Below are 19,868 nucleotides of genomic sequence, written 5' to 3' on the forward strand. Positions count from 1 at the left end.
AGCACGCCGGGCAAAATGCCCAGCGGCATTTCATCTGCTACTACATTCCGAGTTCAAGTTCCGCCGGGGTCGACATTGCCTTTCATCCCTCCCAGGTCAATAAATTAAGTACCAGTCAAGTACTGGGGTCGATTATCCCCCTTCTCACAAATTTGCTGCCCTTGTAGCAAAATTTGAAACCATTATTACTATTATTATTATTATTATTATTATTATTATTATAAATGCAGCCAGCTTAGAGCATGCAGTAAAAAATGGCATTTTGTCCAAGTTTAAGTTTCGACCTCCCATTCCACCGAGGTCAACCGTGCCCCCCATCCCCTGTGGATCAACAGAACAAGCACCAACCGAGCAATGGGGTCGATGTCACTGACTATCCACCTCCATATATTTATATGTATATCGTAGCTGTGGCCAGTATTCCCTGACTGGCTCCCATGCCAGTGGCACATAAAAAGCACCATCTGAACGTGGCCAGTGCCAGTACCTCCTGACTGGCCCCCATGCTGATGGCATGTAAAAAGCACTATCTGATCGTGATCGATGCCAGGCCTACGTGACTGGCTACTGTGCCGGTGGCACATAAAAAGCACCCACTACATTCTCAGAGTGGTTGGCATTAGGAAGGGCATCTAGCTGTAGAAACATTGAAAGATCAGAATGGAACCAGGTGCAGCCGCTGGCTTTCTAGACCTCAGTCAAACCATCCAACCCATGCCAGCATGGAAAACGGATGTTAAACAATGATGATGTCTCTTTTATTTTTTATCTTGTTTCATTCATTAGACTGTGGCCACACTGGGATATCACCTTGAAGAAATTTTTTGTTGAATGAACTGACCCCAGAACTTATTATTTTTAATAAATTCTATCAGTCTGTTTTGCCAAACTGCTAAGTTATACGGATGTAAACACATCAACACTGGTTGTCAAGCAGTGCTGGGCAACAAACAGACAAAGATATACACATCATCATCTTTTAATGTCCGCTTTTCATGCTAGCATGGGTTGGACCATTTGAATGAGGTCTGGTGAACCAGATGGCTGCACCAGGCTCCAATCTGATCTGGCAGAGTTTCTACAGCTGGATGCCCTTCCTAATGCCAACCACTCCAAGAGTGTAGTGGGTGCTTTTACGTGCCACCGACACAAAGGCCAGTCAGATGGTACTGGCAACGGCCACGCTCAAATGGTGCTTTTTACACACCACCTGCACAGGAGCCAGTCCAGCGGCACTGGCAACAACCTCGCTTGAATGTTTTTTCATGTGCCATCAGCACAAGTGCTAGTAAGGTGACGCATATAATGATCACACTCGAATGGTTTTTTTTAACATGCCATCGGCATGGAGGCCAGCTTGTTGCTCTGGCAACGATCTCACTCGTATGGTATATATATATATATATATATATATACACGCGATGGGCTTCTTTCCATTCCTGCTTACCAAATCCACTCACAAGGATTTGGTTGACCTTAAGCCATAATAGAAGACACTTGTCTAAGATTCCATTCAGTGGGCCTGAGCCTGGAATCCTATGGATGAATAACAGACTTCTTACCACACAGCACACCTGCATCCATTTTCCATGTCAGCATGAGTTTGACAGGAGCTGGCAAGCTGGAGAGTTGCACCAGGCTCCAACTATATGTTTTGGCATCATTTCTACACCTGGATACCCTTCCTAATACCAGTAACTCTGCAGAGTGTATTGGGTGCTTTTTACATGACACCAGCAGAGGTATGTATATATGTGTGTGTGTGTGTGTGTGTGTGTGTGTGTGTGTGTACATACATATCTGAAATTTCAAGTAATTATGTAAAATTCCATTTTATCAAGTTTTATAAATTTCTATCATAAATTGAGTTATTTTACAGAAAAAAGTAACAACACAACAATATCACTGGGTTATATGCCTAGGTATATATTTGATACTGATATCAGCATAACGATGATGGTGAATGAAGATGACTGAATGATGCTTCTTTAATGTATTTCTAAAATTCTACCTCAAGGGAAAGTATGGATTTTTCAAAATGTTGAAATTCTGTTATTCTTCCATTTAAGTCAATTAAATTGAGACTGTATCAAAATTAAAAGCACTGAATCAAAAGAATCTCCTAATGTAAAAAAAAATCACCACCAAAGATAATTCATGTTCCTAATCATTCTTTCCCTGTTGATAAGACAAATTAGTTTAGAGAACAGTTTCCCCGGCTATTTTTATTGATTGTTATAAAAATTGCTGTTAAACTGGTGGAGGCGATTCAAGCAAAATTATGTTTTTTGTTTGAGAATTGAAGTTTGATTAAATAAAGAATTTTTGCAGAATCTGATTGAAATTTTAGTCATAGATAAAAAAATTCCATTTTAAAATTTAGTAATAACTGAAAATTATATTGTAGAACAAGCATCAAGCACTCATATCATATTGAGAGAGAGAATTACCATGTGCCATAGTGGGAGATTCAGCAGAACTAACCAGAAGTGTCTCATGTTAGCATACTGTATATCACATGAAGATATAGAAAAATATGTTGTCATGTTTTCAGTTAAGATTCAACTGAGAACTAATTTTTCTGAAACCTATTATGTAAACTGCATGGGTTGCCAGTGCTAACATATCTAGATAAATTAAATATTTGATGGTACAGCACTGGTTTTCAGGATAAGAGAAGATATACCAAATAGATGATATTCAATATCCTAAATATCCATTGCAATCACAACAAATAATGATACTATGCTAATAAAGGAAATCTGTTCCATAAATATTGTTGATAGATATGGATAAATTTAGGCATGAAGTATTTTAGAACTGTTCTGGTCTGAATATCACTCAATAACAAAAACAATGTCATCTCAAATTCCAAATTAAAAAAATATATAGTACCAATATATTTTGACTTTGAAATCTTGTGAATGAAAGGGCTAACTCAGCAGTCGTCAATGGATGGTAGATTTACATTCTGGGAATTTGTGACAGTAGAAGCTTGCATGGAATAATGAAAGTGAAATTGGAAGAGGTACAGAAATATAGAGCAGATTTTTGAGGAAAAATAGATTAATAACAATCTGTATTTACAAGATGATGAAATAAGTTTGATGATCGGGATGTTTATCACTGAATGAAACTGGTTTTAACGGTAGTCTGTGTCATTCTTAAGTTACACAATTAGCATCACAGATGAAGAAAGAGACTTCAGTGATTCTGAGAGGTTTATGTCAATTGAGTAAAACAGCACACGTATAGACAATATCTTGCTCCAGAAGCTAGATATAAATTGTATACTGAAGCACTGATGTCAGTTTAGATATTTATTTTAACAATGTTTCAAGTGTGTTTGACACCTCATAGAATCAAGTTAGGAATTTTGGCTTCAATTATTAATGTAATAATCTAATAGTTATCTTTGATTGTATTCATATAAAGGCCTTATAGAAGAAAAAGGAGCAGAGTATTTGTCCATCCAGGGAAGAAATTCATCCTTACGCTTAATGATAATTGTCATTAACATCATGGAATCAGACTCAGCAGAATGTGCATTTACAGGTTCGCTTCCAGTTTCTCGCCTGTAAATGTCTCCCAGTTTGTATGAGATTTTGTCCTTTTTACAACGAGGTTCATCATCAACCAATGATTCATCTGAATTGTATGTATCTGAATTATTGACCTTTTCAGGGCTTGATTTTGGGGTCAGAAAAACACTGTCGCCCATACCTTTCCAAAGCCAAGTTTTTGCTTTATCAACTCCTTGAATTTGTGAGTTATTGGGGGTTTGGGAAGGATCATCGTTATTTCTTTTTGGTTCTTTTCTTGGTGTAACTGGAATCGTTTTTGAGTTTTTAGTTGGAGTGGTCATAATAGACGGTTTTTTGGTGTCCAAATCCTTCACTGCCTTCAGTGAATCAACACAGAGAAGATCCAACATCAGTGTTGCCTGCACATAACGAAGTTCAGCTTGTAAGAGACCGAAATCATAATCATTTCCTCCATGGGCCACCAAACAGACTGGTTTCTTTAGTCTGGTTAAGAAACAGTTGAGAAGCTGAGAGGCATTAATATCAAAGATGCTTTGGTCCTGCAATGCATCATTGAAAAGACCTGCAAAAGTAAAAACAAAAGCATAAAAATCATTAAAATGAAATTAACAATGTTAGTATTAAAGCAGTAATATAGTGGCCTTCATTTGTTTTTACAAGTCAGTCAGAGAAAGAACAAGTAATGCTCACAAGCCTTAAACATGTGCTGAATAAAGTTTTGTACATATATAATAATGAAATTATTGTATAAAGTGCTCAGGTGCACCACAACTTGTCAGAAAGTGCGTATAAAGAATATGCAGTAATGTACAACTGTCTGGGAAGCGAACAGTGTATGAGTCAGATACATGCTTGTGTGTGTATGGAGGGAAGAAAATCAGGTGTAGTGTTGGCGAATCTCAGGAAGCATGGAAGTTTTGAAGGATGCAGTGCTCCGACAACTAACAACTGATGCCGGCAGTCTGTTCCATGCTTCAGCAACTCTTAATGTGAAAAAAATGTTTTCGAAAGTCATGGGAGCTGTGCTGTTTTCTGACTTTGTAAACATGTCCACGGGTAGACATGTAAGGTTACAGTGTGGACACATAAGAGTTACAGCATGGACAAGTATGGGAGTTACAGTGGGGACACAGGTGGGGTGTACAGGGTTGACATGGGGTTACAGCGAGGAGACTTATGTATGAGAATTAAAGTGTGAACACATGCACAAATGATGAACAGACAAAACAAAAAAAACATTTTATTTATATAGCGATTGAATGAGGTAAAATAACAATTTCAGGTAGTTAATTACATGAAGTACTTAACTAAGTATCTTTCATGATTTGTGTTCTTTAATTACAGAAGCATACGAATGTTTGTCATAGTTGTAAGAACTGTTTTGTAAATGCAAATTGAAAGTTTGCTCTTTTATTTTAATCCATAACTAGCCAATATTGCAATGGGTGGTACTTTTTCTACTAGTCTCTGGATGCAGGAAAGCCTAGTTAACACTAAAACTTAGATTACAAAACAGAAAAGCAGTAAAGTTTGGATGCCACAAAACATTAAGCCAGACTAGATTACATTTAATGAACATTCACTTCCTTAGATATAAGTAATAGGGTTTTCTTTTGACTGATTCACTCTCACCTCTACCATCTGTCTCTAACCATTCCTCACCCTCCTCATACACTCTTGCAATCTCTGCACACTCACACTTCCAGTTCTGTCTCCACTCCTATTTACATTCTTGTACCTTGAGAGCTCACACTGATACCATGTCACCACCTTTACCTCTCTTTCCAACTCCACTCTTCATTACTCATACCCATTCTTGTATAACGTAAATAGGCATGTATCTCTTCTGCAGCAAGAAACCTCTTCCAGCCCTTTCTTTCACACTTTAATCTTGCATTGTCTAGCATAAAACTGCCTCCTCCTCCTCCTCTTCTCAATACAGTCCCAGCTCAATTAAAAAGGATCTTAGCCTGAGCTCTGAGATTCTCACCCAGTAACACAGAATTGATGAATGCCACCCAGTACAAAGGTGGCCTTTGTTTTATTGCCTGTAAAAGGTTAAGGCACAAAACCAACATGAGCTGAAATAAACAATCCAACAGAAGAATGACTCTTGTCATCTACTTTTAATGCCACTATAAAAATAATAATTTTTATTAAAGGCTTATGATTAGAAATTCTGGGGAAGGATATTATTTACTATATCAACCCAGTACTTGACTGGTAAATTTTTATTGGTTCTGGAATAAGAATAGGCAATAGATAAGCCCTACTTTCCCGGGAATTACTGGGTACGTCATCTAATGTGTGTGTGTGTGTGTGTAGGCAAGTGTCTTCTACCATAGCCCAGGGCTGATCAAAGCCTTGAGAGTGGATTTAGCAAAGAGAAACTGAAAGAGACATTGTATATGTATTTATGTGTGTCTGTGTATTTATGTGTACCCTTGTCTTGATACCATCATCACTGTCACACAAACGATGTGTTTCCAGTTTTCCATGAAAAACATGTCTGGCTATGAGAAATATTACCTAGCTTGTAAAAATAAGTTAGACTTGGCAATGGGAGCGGCATCCAGCTTTTCCTGCTGCCAAGCCTCACCTGTTTATAAGCAAGGTAATATTTCCTATAGCCAGACATATTTTTCATGGAAGTTTCAAAACCAACATATACAGAAATGGTGAAATAGAATAGCCTTGAAAACTAAGTGCAGTTTCAGAATGACCATGTAGAATGCACACCAAGTTGATGCCACTGCATAAAATAGACCCAGTACATAGAACCAAATTCTTCAAGAACATTTACAAAATCAAACTTTCCTAACTACTCTGCAATTATCATATACACGTAAAATGCACCAATCCGATTGTGGCCGTTGCCAGCCTCGCCTGGCACCTGTGCAGGTGGCACGTAAAAAGCACCCACTACACTCACAGAGTGGTTGGCGTTAGGAAGGGCACCAAGCTGTAGAAACATTGCCAGATAAGACTGGAGCCTGGTGCAGCCTTCTGGCTTTCCAGATCCCCGGTCAAACCGTCCAACCCATGCTAGCATGGAGAACGGACGTTAAACGATGATGATGATGATGATGAGAAGTTGGTGGTGCATTTATTTGGACCATGGAAATCTGTGGTCACAAGCATTCCAAACCTGATCATCTTGCCTTTTAGCTCTATATTATCCAATATGTCATTCCATTTTTAAGACGAGAAGGTATGATTTAAAGATTTCGCTACAATTTCCAACAGATTCCTTACAACCACCACAAAGAGTCGAGTTCGGTAGTGAAGGAACTTATTTAGAACAAATGGTATTGCATCTCCCATTTGAAGCAACTTGTACTAACTTCTGTGAACATTTGGGTAGTCCTTAACTATGTTTTCATTATGTTCATTAAGTATGTTAACATAAAATATTTAGTGACTCCAACTGAAATAATGGGAACGACACTGGATGTTTTATAGTATCTAATCCGCACTTTGCAGTCCATTATTGAACATTATCGAACACTTTCGTTCATTAATACTTCTGTGTGAACTCAGAAACGAAAAAGTGTCAAGTAATTTGTAAGTGTTTGTACTCCCACTTAATGTTTATTTAACCTGTTAGGTTAACATATAGCTTACCGTCGTAAAAAAGTGAAAGTAAATTATCTTTGCAAAAACAAAAAAAAAAGAGAAATAAAATGGAAGCGATGACAGTCACACTAAAATTTCACCAAATACGTTTGATATCTGATGGATAGGCTTCTTATGTGGGTTCTTGGCAACTTCTAAAACAAGAGTTTAGTATTTAATTTCATATATACTTATATGTGAGTGTGAACTTGATAAAATTTCTACAAGGCGTATTTGTAGAAAATTTCATTTAAGAATATCTATTTTTCTGGAAGTTATGAGGCAACAAAGTCATGCACACCTGTGGAGGTGTGTCCAATTCTGTGTATGTACATGTCTTTACAGCAAAATTTACCGTATTTACGAGATAGCTGGCATTTATCGATAGTTTCTCTCGGTGTTTTGATGCACTGTTTTCTATCATTTGACCATTAATAGAACTGTTAGCATTTTTGTCGACACGAGTATGACAGTCTTATATAAAATATGGGGCTAATGCAGAATCGCATCTCTCTTTGAAAAATGCCTTTAAAAAACTATTCACCCTTTAATTTCTTTTAACGACAATGAGCATACATGACGGTAAATTACATTTGTGTACATGTGTGCTTGTAAATGTTTCTTATTGATAAGCGTGTGTGCAATATAAGTACGTCTCCTTCTCTCAGCCAAGCACAAAGCGCAGATTCACCAACAACAGGGCTAAAAAGAAAAACTTTTACTTACGAGTGAGTTTAGAGGCAGCTGGAGCGATTAGTTTGTTGGGATAAAAACAGAGGCGAAGGTTGTTTAATACTCGAGGGCGGGTGTACGATAGTTCGCTCCGGCTTACAGCAATCATAGCTAATTCAGTGATTTTAGGTCGGTTTCCAGTCTCGTTCAGTCCAGTGGCTTCTAAGTCGAAGAAAACGAACGTGTTGATCTTTCGGAATGAAAATGATGATGATGAAGACGACGACGGTGATGTTGTTATTGACGATGTAGACGACGATGGAGTGGCCATGCTTTGAACCCAGAACTTCCGCTTTTGTATAAATAACAAACACCGACAGCTTCAATAACTAACGAATAAACATTATTCTGACGGAAATAGAAAAGGAAAAAAAAAAAGATTATTTGACAGCTATACTAAATGTGTTATGCAGTATTATATAAAGTGAGGTATATATACATATACGCGTGTGAATCATCAAATAATCTGTGAAATTTCAATTGCGGTCGTTCCATGATTCATAACAATCAGAAAATGTGTAACACAGAATGCGCACACACAGACACGCATACGGGAGATAACTGTTGTACGCAATTTATGAAGAGCTCTTTAATTCCTTGGTTGTCAATGAGCTTCTCCTGCTCATATTCGTTTTTCGCTATACTAAAGGGGTCACGGTGTTAGGTATAACTGATTATATAAGTCAGTAGTCCTCGAAAGACTACCAAAATATTAGACTTTTTTTTTGTCTCGCTTCTCTTCTTTAACGAAAGAAGAGAGAGAGAAAAAAAGTTGGCGATCTTTCGTCTCTAAGGTCTACAAGAGACGAAAGATTGCCAAAAAGTTAGAGATTGCGACCATGTAACTTACATAAATTTTTCTCTCTTCTCCACGTTGTTGAACTAACTAATCATTATAATATGTATTTTATATTATGTAATCTCACATATAAATCAAAGTATTTCACACTGATTACTGTGGAGGAAAAAACTAAAACGACAAACGGAGATGGAGTGAATGACAGAGACACTAAACGTGAGAAATTCGGCCGTGGTGTCGCTGGTATTTTAATCAAAATAAAACTAAATTTTTATCTTGAATTATTTCTAACTTATCAATTTCATAAATATACACGCATTCACACACATACACACACACGAAATTAAATACTAAATTCTTTTCAAAAATCGACCATGTAACACAAATAAAAGAAAATGGAATGAACTATAATCTTTATTGTAAATCATTACAATTGTTTCGACACATTTTTTACCTTTAGTACATTTCACCCGATATTGTGTAATCATTATCATGCATTCAAAGTGTAACAATTGTTTCGACACATTTTGTACCTTTAGTACATTTCACCCGATATTGTGTAATCATTATCATGCATCCAAAGTGTAACAATTGTTTCGACACATTTTGTACCTTTAGTACATTTCACACGGTGTTGTGTAATCCTTATCATGCATCTAGGGTGTAAGATGCGCCTCCTCGGGTGATTGGTTAAATAAATTCTTCTTATGATCCCTTCATCATCACAGTGTGTTGACGCATATCCAAAGTGATGTGTCATATTTTCAACAGTTTACAGACCATACTAAATCCACATACAAAATACAATTACAATCAAAATACAAATAATGAAACAGACAAAAGAACGGAAAAGGTCTAGGTTGACTATAAATTACCACAATGGTCAGATTATAAGGAAGCAAATTCTAAACCGCCTGAAGAATAACATAAAGAATAATATTAAGTATTCAAAGATAATAAAGTGGTGAAAACTGACCAGGAAAGAAATAGTATAATAAATTAAAATATAAATTATTTTAATTTATATTATTTAATGTCTGCTTTCCATGCTGGCATGGGTTGGATGGTTTGACAGGTGGCGAGCTGGCAGAAACGTTAGCACGCCGGGCGAAATGTTTAGCGGTATTTCGTCAGCTGTTACGTTCTGAGTTCAAATTCCGCCGAGGTCGACTTTGCCTTTCATCCTTTCGGGGTCGATAAATTAAGTACCAGTTACGTACTGGGGTCGATATAATCGACTTAATACCTATGTCTGTCCTTCTTTGTCCCTTCTATGTTTAGCCCCTTGTGGGTAATAAAGAAATAGGTTTGACAGGGAACCAATGAACTGCAGGGCCTTGCCAAACTCCAGTGTCATCTTTCGTGTGATTTCTACAGCTGGATGTCCTTCCTAATGCTGACCACTTTACAGTGTGTATACTGGGTGCTTTTCTCATGCTACCAGCATTAGTGAGGTTGTGGCACTCGGTCAGTTACGATGATGAGGGTTCCAGTTGATCTGATCAATGGTACAGCCTGCTCTTGAAATTAACGTGCAAGTGGCTGAGCACTCCACAGATATGTGTACCCTTAATGTAGTTCTGGGGGAGATTCAGCATGACACAGAGTGTGACAACAGAAACAGGAAGAAAGGGTGAGAGAAAGTTGTGGTGGAAGAGTACAGCAGGGTTCACCACCACCCCCTGCCGGAATCGCTGGGAGCTTTTGGTGTTTTCGCTCAATAAACATTCACAATGCCTGGTCTGAGAATTGAATCCACGATCCTACAACCGTGAGTCCGATGTCCAAACCATTGGGCCATTGCGCCTCCAATGAGGTAGAGTAGCTTGCAAGACAAAAGGAAAGGGAAAAAGCACCCACTACTAAGAAGAAGTATTTTGTGGGCAAAATGTAGGTTGTTGGCTTTCTGTTAGGTGATGAAAGGTTTAAGCATGATAGATGGACAGGCACAGGTGTGCCTGTCCCTCTATACATGGCTGAAGGAGATTAAAGGAAGACAGTGGTAGAGTGCTAGGGCAAACTCTCAGGGAACAAGATTAGCATAAGAGATAATACAGACAGTGTGTCATAGGGGATGAGAGAGTGGATGTTTTCATAAGAGTGTGAGGTGGGGGTAAAGGTTAATGTATTGAGTAATGAAGAAGGGGGCGGGTGCAGATGATGGGAAAAACCAGTTTGTAGTGGGATAAGGTGGGAAATATCGGAGTGGTTCAGGAAAAATAGAACAGAAAGTAGTGGGATGATATGCAAAATGTAAGATCAGTGGGAAGGCAGATATAGAGATATAATAAGGTGGGTCATGATGGTAGATATTAGAGGGCATTGATAATGATAGCAGGTAAGGAAGTTGTTAAGGATAGAGTATAGCAGATGGGAAGGGAGAGAGCAGTGGCTAAAGGCACTGAAATGAGGTGATTGCTGGAAATAGAGTGGGCAAAAATGATAAAGTAGTTCAGAGATGGGGCGAGACCACTAGGGATAGGATGGGATGTAATATGTGCTGATTCTGCTCTCAGGTGAGCATCACAGCTAAGGTGGCGAGCTGGCAGAAATGTTAGCACACCGGGCGAAATGCTTAGCGGTATTTCGTCTGTCGTTACGTTGTGAGTTCAAATTCTGCCAAGGTCGACTTTGCCTTTCATCCTTTCGGGGTCGATAAATTAAGTACCAGTTACACACTAGGGTCGATGTAATCGACTTAATACCTATGTATGTCCTTGTTTGTCCCCTCTATGTTTAGCCCCTTGTGGGTAATAAAGAAATAGGTACCACAGACTTGGGAGGAATGAAAAGGGGAGTGGGGTAATGCTTGATGTGTCAGAAAGAGGGGAGAGACGAGTGGGACACAGGGTCTTACATATACAAGCATAACTAATATTTTAGGATATCATTTTTGCTGTAATGAACAGATATTTTTGAGCACAGTAAAACTCAATCATCTCAGTCCTTTGTCATCTCCTCTGATCAGCCTTCAGTACTTTGTCCCAAGTCTTCTTATTTCTTTATTGCCCACAAGGGGCTAAACACAGAGGGGACAAACAAGGTACTTAATTTATCGACCCCTAAAGGATGAAAGGCAAAGTCGACCTTGGCAGAATTAGAACTCAGAATGTAAAGACAAGCGAAATACAGCTAAGCATTTCGCCAGGCGTCCTAACGTTTCTGCCAGCTCGCCGCCCTGTCTTCTTGAGTCTCCTTCTTCCGTGATTTCCATCCACTTTAAGTGATCAGTATTTATTTATGCACCTGTCCTCATCTATATGCATCACATGGCTAAACCAGTGCAGTCTTCTTTCTTGCACACTGCATCTGGTTCCTCTTATGACTAACTTTTCTCTCAATACATTTGCACTTGCCATACATGCACATTAACATAGCACATTCAGCAGAGCATACTATCTTCATTCTTCTCTAATCTTTGTATGTCCTTTGCATTCAGGGCCCATGTTTCACTGCCATGCAGACTTGCTTTACATAGGCGTTCACGAGATACACGCGGTCGATACGGCGACGTGGTCCGTCCTGTAAAATCCCGAAAGATGGCAACTATAAAATGACAATTATAAAATCAGCCTTTCACTCACAGAGAACATCTTTTTTTGCCAACAGAAGTAACAGCTATCTGATTGTTCTCCATCCTATTCTTCTTCTAGTAACCACACTTTCAGACATCCTCCTCCACTGCTAATTGGGTCACCTAATTAACAGAAACTATCTACTACCTCTATGGTGTCTCCTGGGCATTTCAGTAAATCAATTTCCCATGTGACCTCAGATTTTATGGAACCTGTGCCTCTGTCACATACAAAAACTATTTTCTCTATTATCCTCGTTGCAATTCCACTGCACCTCTTGTGTACCCACCGCTAGCACCGGGTACACCATATGTAATTCTTGCTTACAAGCCCCCACCTCATCTCATCCCCTAACTCTCATCATTTCTTTATGTATGGCTGTTGAGAACAGAATAGGCACATACTATGTCCCCTCCCTTTTGGCAACCTTCTTCCACCCACCCCTGAAACCACTTTCATTTTTCATTATCTACCCTGGCCCCTATTTCTCTCAAACACTTTCTTTCTATGCCTTCAGCTTTTGCTCTTTCCACTCTGCTACACCTTTTATCTGCTGTCACTCTCAATGCACTCACATAACTAACATAGCACCCCACCCCTTGAACCCTCACTTGCTACTGTCACCTCTGTCTCATCTCTCCTTACAATCTTATGAAACATCCCCCTTTATATCTCTGCCTACTTACCCTGTTCAATCATCTGTATCATTTCATTTATATTCACCCTCCATTGTGTCTTGAAGGTAAGTCCCCCACTGACATCCCCACCACCAACCCTCTCTCTGTCTCTTCAACTTTCTCTCAGTCTGTCTCTCTTTCTCTCTAACTCTCTCACTTTCTTTCTCTCCTTTCTTTTCCACCTGGGTTATCTCCTGAACAGCAAGATACCTAATCTCTATGCCTCTATTATACATTAACCTCTCATCAACCAACATAAGAGAAGAAAATACCCTCCATCAGGCATTTGCCATATTCTGAACGCCTTACTTCCCTGGGCATGGACACATTGAAACTCCGACGGCTGGCAGATGACTTGGCAGACACCCATAAATTTATCAACCATCTTACTAACAATAACTCTGAGCACCTTTTCAAACTCCACCTGTCTAACACCCGTGGACATGTTTACAAAGTCAGAAAACAGCACAGCTCCTTCCATGACTTTCGGAAGTATTTTTTCATGCTAAGAGTTGCTGAAGCATGGAACAAACTGCCCGCATCAGTTGTTAGTTGTCGGAGCACTGCATCCTTCAAAACTTCCATGCTTCCTGAGATTCACCAACACTACACCTGGTTTTCTCCCCTCTATACACATGCAAGCATGTATCTGACTCATACACTGTTCACTCCCCAGACATTTGTACATTACTGCATACGCTTTATACACACTTTTGACAAGTTGTGGTGCACCTGAGCACTGTATACAATAATTTCATTATTATTAAAAAGATGCCTCTCTCAATACTACACCCACTTCCAATTGAAAGGTTTTTGTCTTGCAGGTAACTTGGTGGCACTCGGTGTTGGTGCTGTGTAAAAAGCTCCTTGTACTCTCTGTAAAGTGGTTGGCATTAGGAAGGCTATCAAGCCTTAGATTCAATGCCACAGAAGTCATTGGAGCTAGGTGCAGTCTCCTAGATTGCCAGCTCCTGTGAGACTATCCAATTTATGTCAGCATGGAAAATAGATATTAAATGATGATGACAATATATGTATGTGCATATATATGTGTGTATGTGTGTGTGTGTGTGTGTGTGTATATATATATATATATATAGTAAACTCTGGTTGCAGAAGAAACAAATATAAGGTCATCCATGTAACATATCACATCTCGAACATTTAATCAAATTGGGGAGCTGCACTAGACTCCAATCTGACTTGGTATGGTTTCTTTGGCAGGATGCCCTTCCTAATACCAACCACTTTACAGAGCGTGCCGGGTGCTTTTATGTGCCACTGCATGGGTGCTTTTACATGGTGCTGCATGGGCACTTTTATGTGACACTGCACAAGAGCTTTTACGTGACACCACCATGAGTGCTTTACACCAGAGGGACTGGTCTTAACACTTCTGTTGTGGAGATTGGGTCTTCTTGAGTACAGCAAGATGTCACGCATCTCAGTCCTTTATCATCTCGCCTGAAAGGTTCAGCGTCCTGAGGCTATTCTACAGTACTTCATTCCATGTCTTCCACTTCCATATATTCCATCTACTTTGAGAGATTGGCACTTCTTTATGGAGCTGTTGGGATCCATGTCCATCACATGACCATACCAATGCAGTCTTCTCTCTTGCACACAGCAACTAATTCTTCTTATGTTTAACTTCTCTCTAAAAAGACTAGCTACTCTGCCAAACATGTGCACTTACATTCCACATCCTTTCTAACCTTTGTATGTCCTCAGAATTCAGGGCCCACATCTCACTACTATGTAGAATTACTCTTTGTATACAAGCATCATACAATCTTCCTGTCACTTAGAGACAGAAACCTTTTGTGGCCAACAGAGGTAATAGCTCCCTGAATTTCTTCCATCCTATTCTTATTCTAGCTATTACACTCTCCATGCATCCTCTCCCAACTACTAATTTGGTTTTCTAGGTAGAAATTATCTACTACCTCTAATGAGCCACCAGGGCATTTGAGAGAATCAATTTCCTGAGTCCCTAAAGTTTTTATGGATCATGTGCATCTTCCACATACAAAAACTATCATCTCTGGTAACTTTCTCATTAATCCACTGCACCTCTTGTGTGTCCATAGTTTACACTGGATACACCATGTGGAGTTCCTGCCTACACCTTACCTACAAATCAAACAGGACTGCCTACCTGATTGGGTTAGAGTCCTGTCAGTTTTCTTGATTACTAGAACCTCAGTCTTTGCTAAGTTAACCTTAAGGCCCCTAGATTCCAGATTTTCCTTCCACTTCTGGAATTTCTCTTCTAGTTCTGTTATGGAATCCACTATGAGAGCAAGATTATCAGCATATAGTAGTTCCCAGAGGCTGCTAGTCTTGAATTCCTCTGTTATGGCAAGAATGACAATGATGAAAAGGAGGGGACTGAGTGTTGATGAACCCCTACCTGTACACCAAATTCTTCACTGTACTCATGGTTAAGTCTCACCTTACTGACAGTGTCTTTGTACATGGCCTGTACAGCTTTCACCAGTCACTTGTCTATCCCTAGCCTTCCCAGAACCCTCCATATAACACAGTGGGGCACTCTATTGAAGGTTTTCTCTATAGATTAACGAATGCCAAGTATAATGGTTTATCTATATATATATAAAGCTGAAGTTGTCTGTGTATGGCAGGTTTGGTAGCCTTCAACTAACACTATCTCCTCCGAGACCCTGCAGTGCAAGTTGACCAAAATTGAAAGTATGATAGAAGAAGGCTTGCTCTTCCTTCCGGAGAAGAAAAATTTAAATTGGTCCTTGTTAACACCAAAAATTATTTACATCAAAAAGGTAGGGTTTTTTCTATGAAAATCCCTATTTTTTACGATTTTTTTACTGCTGTATCGCCATTTTTTGGTGTATTTCAACCAGAAAAATGTTCACTTGAAGAGAATAACAAGCTACATAATGCAAAATTTTTACTTTTCAAAAATTCCAATTCTAAAGGGTCGAAACAAACCCAAACAACGCCGGGCGATACTGCTAGTTCTTAACTAAGTACTTCTTTTGCGGTTGCCTGTCTATAAAAATAGTGTCAGTAGTGCTTTGCTGGACAAAGCTGAACTGCATTTCATCTAGCCTAATTCCACACCTAATTAATTGGGCTGTAACTCATTCCATAGTTTTCTTCACCTGTTCCAGGAATTTGATGCCTCTATAATTGCTTCTACCTAAAGCATCACCCTTACCATTGTAGCAGCTAACAATAATGCTGCCACACCAGTCACTGGGTATTACACCTTCTTGAATGGCCTCCTTAACGATGCTGATGACTAGCCTGTATCCTACCTTACTGGATATTTTGAGCATCTTAGCTGTGATTTCGGATGGGCCAGGAGCTTTCCCAATTTTCATGTTTTTAATTACTTTATCTACTACACTGCTGTCCACTAGGATAGCCCAGTCTCTCTGTTGAGTTCACATGAGGGAGACTCCCTTTATTCCATTCATTTTCTACATACAACAGACTCGCATAGTAACTTTTCCATGCCTCTTTCTTGTCCACATCACTAAGTGCAAGCATACCATTATCCATCTGCACAAACTTCTCTCATACAATATCTCAATTCTGCACACACACGTACACACACACACAGACACACACACGTATATATGTGTATGTGTTTGTTTCATTGTTTCCTTGCTTTGACATTGTGCGATAGCTGTGAGTGTCAATGTTATGCAAGCAGTCGTCCTTTGTTTCCAATTTCCCATGGAAACATGTCTGGTTATGGGAAATATTGCCTTTCTAGGAAACAGGTGAAGGCTGGTGACTAGAAGGGCATCCAGCTGTACAAAATCTGCCCGATCCATATAAGAGTATAGAAAAGTAGATGTTTTGGCTGTGTGGTAAGTAGCTTGCTTACCAACCATATGGTTCTGGGTTCAGTCCCACTGCGTGGCACCTTGGGCAAGTGTCTTTTACAAAAGCCTTGGGCCAACCAAAGCCTTGTGAGTGGATTTAGTAGACGGAAACTAAAAGAAGTCTGTCGTATATATGTATGTATATGTGTATATATGTATATATCTCTGTGTGTGTTTGTGCGTCTGTGTGTGTCCCCACCAACATCGCTTGACAACCGATGCTGGTGTGTTTACGTCCCCATAACTCAGCGGTTCAGCTAAAGAGACCGCTGGAATAAGTACTAGGCTTACAAAGAATAAGTCCTGGGGGCGATTTGCTCGACTAAAGGCAGTGCTCCAACATGGCCGCAGTCAAATGACTGAAACAAGTAAAAGAGTATATCATTATCATCATTCAGCATCTGCTTTTCCTGCTGGCATGGGTTGAACGGTTTGACTGGAACTGGTAAGCTGGAAGGCTGCACCAAATTTCAGTCTGGTTTAGCATGGTTTCTATGGCTGGATGTCCTTCCTAATGCCAAGAGTGTAATGGGTGCTTTTTACATACCACTGGTATGTAACATTGGCATTTTATGTAACATTGGCATTTGCTACGATTATGATTTCATTTGGCTTGATGAGTCTTGTCAAGCATGGCATATCGTCAAAGGTCTCAGTTACTTATCATCTCCATGAAGCCCAACGTTTGAAGGGTGGTTTTTTATACATGTCACTGGCAGAAACGTTAGCGCGCCTGGGCAAAATGCTTTGTGGTATTTCGTCTGCCGTTACGTTCTGAGTTCAAATTATGCCGAGGTCGACTTTGCCTTTCATCCTTTTGGGGTCGATAAATAAAGTACCAGTTACGCACTGGGGTCGATGGAATCGACTTAATCCCTTTGTCTGTCCTTGTTTGTCCCCTCTGTGTTTAGCCCCTTGTGGGTAGTAAAGAAATAGGTATTTTTCGTCTGCTGTTACGTTCTGAATTCAAATTCCACCGAGGTCGACTTTGCCTTTCATCCTTTCAGGGTCGATAAATAAAGTACCAGTTACGCACTGGGGTCGATGTAATCAACTTAATCCCTTTGTTTGTCCTTGTTTGTCCCCTCTATGTTTAGCCCCTTGTGAGCAGTAAAGAAATATGCTATGCAACACCAGCATTGGCCACCACTACGATTTCACTTGGCTTGACAGGTCTTCTCAAGCATAGCATATTGCCAGAGGTCTTGGTCACTTGTCATTGCCTCCAAGAGGCAGGCCCAATGTTTGAAGATAATACTTCTCCACTTTGTCCAATGTCTTCCTGGGTCTACCTCTTCCACAGGTTCTCTCTAAATTCAGAAACTGACACTTCTTTACAGAGCTGTCCTTGTTCATACATATCACATGACCATACCAGCACAATCGTCTTTCTTGCACACCACATCTGGTGGATGATAATATTTTCAATAGAGATATTGCAGCTGTATCTGATAGTTCACATACTTCAAGTATGTAGATAAGTAGATATGTTTACTCTATTGCTGACATTATTCAGTAGTTTCTTCATTATTTTAATGCACTGTTTTCAATCATTAATAAAACTATTGGCAGTTAGGTGACATGCATATGCTAGTATATTACATAATATATTTCGTTTTTGGAGTCAAAACTATTGAAAAGGTTGCAAGATGCAACGAAAATTTTAGGACAATAAAAATAAGAAAAAAGTGGAAATTTTACAGGTGAGTGTGTTACATAATAAAGCACAAAAAGAAAGTGACTCTCCCAGACACAACAGAGTACATAATATATATTATTCCAAAATATAATTTTATATTTTATAGAGTGCTCAGGTGCGTTGCAACTCACATGAAAAGGTGGAAACAGAAAACACCAACAACCAAGCATGACCTGGTAGCATGTACCAAGCTTTCACTAATTGTTTTAGGTGCTTTGCAAACAGACATAGATACAGTTTTGGTCTTCTTAGCCTTGACCCAGTGGAACATCGAGGATATGACAGTTGGAGGTAGAGAGGGCTTTGCCAACATTCTGCTTATTTTTAGTAGAGTTGACTGAAATAATATACCTTACTGAAGGACACTATGTGTCACCCAGTCCAGGAATTGAACCCATGACCTTGCGAGCCTAACTTCGTAACTGTTATGCCACATGCCTCTTTATTACTATATGTACATATCTGAATAGTTAACGAATAATGAAGCAATAATAAATCTCTGAACGAGGTATAAACAGTAGCTGCTCAACAATGTGAAGTATATTTGCCACTTAAATATGGCTAACCACTAAGGGTGGATGCTACTGTAGCTCGTAGCCCCAGGAGAACATCTTCTCCAGCTGGCTATGATTATAATTATAATAAAATTAATAATTAATTATTATTAGTTCCATAATGAAATTAAAGTTCTTAAAATGTGGTTATTGATGCAGTACTGATTATTGCTTTGCCATATAAATTAGCGGACTCATAGGAATGAAACAACATTTTATTATTGCAGCCTAGAGACTTCAAAAATATCTCCTAATGAGATTGTATGATATATGCTCTTGGCACCAAACCCACACTAACTTTATGAGGAGAGACCTCAGAAATATCCTTTGATAAGGTCATGCTAATCTTGCCTCTCCAACTGTACAATGACAATTCATACACAGATGAAGGAAACAATATTATACAACACAACCGAGACCATAACCCATGGCCTTTACCAGGGATGTAGCCAGCCCACTTATGCATACCTTTCCTTCTTTGGACACTAAACTCTGCTTGCGAAGACCTGTTGAGGCAAGTGAATTCGAGATTGAATTCGAAATCGAACCAAATTCATCAACTGGTACCCATGCCAACCTCCCTTCAATGGACACTAAACTCTGCTTGTGAAGACCTGTTGGGGCAAGTGAAATCAAAATTGAACCAAGTTCAATGACTGGCATCCATGCCAGTGGAGCGCTAACAGCTCCATCCAAGCGGGATCACTGCAAGAGCAGCTGTCTGGCATGTAAAGTGCACCATTTGAGCGTGACTGTTGTCAGTGTCGCCTCACTGGCATGTGAACAAAACATTTGAG

The 19,868-nt window shown here is 39.3% G+C and overlaps 1 protein-coding gene across 1 annotated transcript; it reads right to left on the minus strand.

Annotated features, from left to right (window-relative positions):
- Nucleotides 1–1,905: 1,905 nt before the first annotated feature.
- Nucleotides 1,906–8,590, minus strand: LOC115232505 (three-prime repair exonuclease 1). The gene is made up of 2 exons (XM_029802411.2): nt 7,887–8,590; nt 1,906–4,107 (listed from the first exon to the last, which is right to left on the minus strand). Exons 1-2 carry the CDS (start codon nt 8,161–8,163, stop codon nt 3,410–3,412), a joined length of 975 nt encoding a protein of 324 aa, XP_029658271.1. The 5' UTR covers nt 8,164–8,590; the 3' UTR covers nt 1,906–3,409.
- Nucleotides 8,591–19,868: the final 11,278 nt, after the last annotated feature.

Source organism: Octopus sinensis, linkage group LG2, assembly GCF_006345805.1.
Source record: "Octopus sinensis linkage group LG2, ASM634580v1, whole genome shotgun sequence".
In the NCBI taxonomy this organism is placed as follows: Eukaryota; Metazoa; Mollusca; class Cephalopoda; order Octopoda; family Octopodidae; genus Octopus; species Octopus sinensis.

What these genes read in the sequence shown, in the direction of transcription:
- LOC115232505 (XM_029802411.2), bottom strand. Translation starts at nt 8,163, where the DNA reads ATGGCCACTCCATCGTCGTCTACATCGTCAATAACAACATCACCGTCG. An exon ending in AGCTGCCTCTAAACTCACTC is followed by an intron (nt 4,108 to 7,886) that starts GTAAGTAAAAGT and finishes TTACTTTTGCAG; the next exon opens with GTCTTTTCAATGATGCATTG.